This window comes from Apaloderma vittatum, unplaced genomic scaffold (genome assembly GCF_000703405.1).
Source record: "Apaloderma vittatum isolate BGI_N311 unplaced genomic scaffold, ASM70340v1 scaffold20440, whole genome shotgun sequence".
Taxonomy (NCBI): domain Eukaryota; kingdom Metazoa; phylum Chordata; class Aves; order Trogoniformes; family Trogonidae; genus Apaloderma; species Apaloderma vittatum.
In genome coordinates, this window is record NW_009693101.1 from 11,411 (window position 1) to 15,230 (window position 3,820).

At 39.7% G+C, this 3,820-nt stretch overlaps 1 protein-coding gene across 1 annotated transcript in view; it reads right to left on the reverse strand.

Annotated features, from left to right (window-relative positions):
• NUP153 (nucleoporin 153kDa) overlaps positions 1-3,820 on the reverse strand; it is a gene marked incomplete at both ends in the record, with an annotated part of 24,422 nt that overhangs the window by 10,251 nt on the left and 10,351 nt on the right. The window contains 3 exon segments of the mRNA XM_009877963.1: positions 1-85; positions 2,577-2,629; positions 3,372-3,518. The exon segment at positions 1-85 is cut by the window's left edge and continues 27 nt beyond it. Of these exon segments, the coding sequence (XP_009876265.1) occupies positions 1-85; positions 2,577-2,629; positions 3,372-3,518 (285 nt within the window).

Consider the following 3,820-nt stretch of genomic DNA (forward strand, 5'->3'; position numbering starts at 1 on the left):
TCTAATCTTGCCACCACCACCCACTCCTCCTCCTGAAGACAGACCGTTGGATGCAGGAGTACCGAAATTGGGGTAGGTCAGACTGCTGGTGCAGAATAATGATACAATAACAAATAAAAAAGAAGAAAGAAAAGGAAAAAAAAATTGAAAGTCAACTTATCGACTAACTCTTTCAAGGTATTACAGCCACTACCAGTCCAGGAGCCGACGCTTTCTAACCAGAATCAGACAAAACTGTTCCCCAGGCGGCTGAACACTGGTAAATATCTGATGTTCTAACCAGGAAAAGCTGCATTGAGAAGAGCAGCAGAGAAGGACACACATAAGAAACAGTCACAACATCCATAAAGGACTGATGACTAAGCCAGAAGACCCTAAATAGAAGAACTGATTTAGATTGTTATTTTCTAGTGTTTCCTTTTAAAGGTCCAGACAGTGAAAATTTCGACAGCCAGTTCTGTCTCTGTGATGTGCATGGATCTTTGCAAGGATAGAAAAGAACAACTAAAAATATATATTGGCGGGGAGGGGAGCGACAGAGAGAGGGAGCGTATGCGTGCACGTGCACATGAAATGCCGCCAACAGCTCTTACGGAAGAGAGAGGCTTAAAAACTTGTATGGTGAGACAGTGAGGCAAAAGCTTCAGAAGCAGCTCTGGCTTTCCTGGGACCACCAGCAGAAGCAGCAGAGGTGTTTGGGTGTGCCAACATTCCAAAAGCCTTCTCAGACACGAATACAGATCCCTTTTGTAAGGCGTACAAAGGCATTTCTCTGTTTGTTACAAAAGCCTAGATCCAAACCGGAAAGATTTCCTTAATCCAAGTGGGAAAGGAAAAGAAAAAGAAGGAAAAAAAAAACCAAACCAGGCAAATAAAAAAGGAAAAAACCCCAAACCCACACCACACTCTAAACCAGAAGTGAACTGGGGAATAATAACAATTAAAAGCAGCATGGCGTCACAATGAAGTATTCCTAGAAAAAAATCCCACATGTCAAAGCTTATCCTGCAGCCAAGCTGTCAGTCACTGAACAAGTACATTCGGTCACGCTGGAAGACAGTAGGTCAAGCTTCCAGAAGACTGAGGAAAAGAACTGGTCTAAACTTGTCAGATACTTGCAAACAGTCTGCTTCACACCGTAACCACGGAGAGGAAGCCAGAGCCTTTAAGGCCATATGCTCAAACTTTGCTCTAATCCAAACTGACAATCAATTTGAACACTGAAAAAAATCCTATGTCAAAGTAAAGCTTTAGTCAGACAATTAGAGCCTACCTACAAGAGCCCATATTCCTTCTTTTCTGTTAACACCCCTCAGCTTCTAAGGGGAAAAGACAGTTTTCTGTTTTCGGGCAGGTACCCTACAATTCTAACACAGGTTTAAAAATTAAATAGCTTTTTGTAGGCTGAGCAGAGGTTTCCCAAAGTACTGCAAGAGAGCGGCACAGAGGGATGGCCAGTTGCCCCTTAATAACGTTGTGTTCCTCCTCCAGCCCGTGACACCCAACTGGCTTTATAAAAGTTTTTAAAGGAGAACCATCTACTCTACAGACAGAAGTAGAACACAGCAGTAAAACTTGTGAACCAAATAAAAAGCAGTATCGGTTTCCAGGACCTCCCTTCCACATGGGGGAAAAGAGGATTTCTACCAAAGAAAATTTGGAATTATTTCAAAATCCACAATTAAAACTTAAAATTTGTTGGCACCTTAGAGCCAACCTCTCACAGCCCTGAAAAGGCGGTTGCTGTGAAGTCAAACTATTAGGTACCACAACAAAGGGTTGGTTTGGGTTTATTTTGCAAGCTGAAGAAGGCCCAAGATAACCTAAGAAGTACTTGGAAGATGAACACAGAGACAAGAGAATTCCTGCTACTGTTCTTTGAAAGGGACAAATCCTCCCAAAAAACGTATTCTTCGAATGCAAAGTGTCTTAATTCGAGCATTATCCAAAAGAGTAGTTGCCCAGAAGGGAGAGCCATCAGTATTATCTGAAGCTGAAGTCATTCTGCTTAAACCAAGCAAGCAGTGCCATGGAAGTCAATCTCCTCAAGAAGAAATACAATTATTAACTCTCTTGGCATTTTCTGGTTTAGAGCCACAAAGGCCTTTAGCCTCAGATTATTTTAAAGGGCTCCCGTTTTTCATGCAAACTCACAGAGACAAGCAGCTTTGCCATGAAAGGAGCATTAAAGACCAATCTTCTTCCAGGTTTTTCTTTTTTTTAAAAAAAAAAAAAAAAACACTAGAAATCAAATACATTCCTGAACTGTAAGCCATTTCAGCTTCTAAAGAATCTTTCTAAAACAGTAATTTGTTTCGGATAAAACTCCCAGATTCCAAGCAATTAAATAATTAAATGAAACTAACAGATACTCCTCTAATGAATATTAAGATGTACAAATGGTTCAACTCTCTCATAAAGCAATTTTTTCATTGTATTTTACACTCCCCTTCCTAAGAACTGTAACTGCCCTTCCAAAAAAAAAAAAAAAAAAAAAAGACAGGCATGCAGACTGAAGCTGACAAATGGGGGAGCTTTCATCTTTCAAGCGTTTTAAATGAAAAGATTTGTCATACCTTTCAGATGGTTTTACTTGCTGCTCTGCAGGAAAGCTCTTCTCTCTCATGGCCTGCAAGTTAAGTTCAATTTCAAAATTTATCTGAATGCATTTATAAATTATACACAACACAAAGATTAACAATCACACATATTTTATGCTGGGGTTGCTGTTTCTTTTTTTATTTACACCACTAAATATATCTTATCTATTTAAACTTATTCCCTAACGAGTATGACTATGCACTTTGACCTCTGGCCTAAAAAGCCCACAGATTTACCCTGGTCATTTTGCAGTCAGCTTGATGCTGGAGCCCTGGGTGTTCAGCTTTTAGTTTGGTTTGGTTTTCTAAAAGAGATTCAATCTTTTTTAAGGAAAGTTTATCAAGGACTCCCTCTATGCCAAAGTGATCAGAATGGTTAACTAAGGAAACAATCAGAATGGATAATTGTCAAAATTCTCCCTCTGAGCCTGTGGCTCACCTGAAAGAGTTTATGCACATCAGCACGTTCCAGCTTTGTGTAGAGCGGATGAAAAGAAAAACGTTGTTTCCGTATTTTCACATTCTTTCCCTGAGAACAACCTGACTCAAGAGCACACCATTATATTCTGAAAACAACTACCAGTCACTTACTGTACCAAAAACACAATTAAATCCATGAAACCTCACAGTGTCTCTTGTGCAGTGGTTTCCTTGTCTTGACCTCAAACATACTCTCGCTACTCTGTGCCAAGAAAGTATATCAACTTAGTATAACAACTTATATATATATATATATATTGCAGGCGGGCAAGGACCAGAAAATTCACTTACTTTGTGCTTTGTATCTACTTTCTGATGAACTTTGCTGGAATCACTTGCTGGAGTCAGAGATGGTTTAAAATACTGGGTCCGACTGCCTGACAGAGAGATTGCCTTTGGTGTCACGAGTTTCTGGACAGGTGGGTGCTGCGATTCCACCTTTGAAAGGGAAAATTAGGTCAAACTGTTGAAAGAACTTAGCTTGCAGAGGGAAATCACCAGCAAATCAGTTATGAAATGCAAAAAGCTACACAAGTGTCAAAGGTCTGACTGAATCCTGTTTCAAAATTTTGCAGGTAACTTCAGAGACAAACTAAGTCATGTTACTATAACATACTCTCATCTTTTCCTCTCTGCCCACATCATGATTTTTTTTTTCTGGTTTAATCCATTAATTTAACATTCAAAGTGTTAAGCAGCTCATTATACAAGCTTCTGCGTTGCTGAGGGTGTTTTTTTCC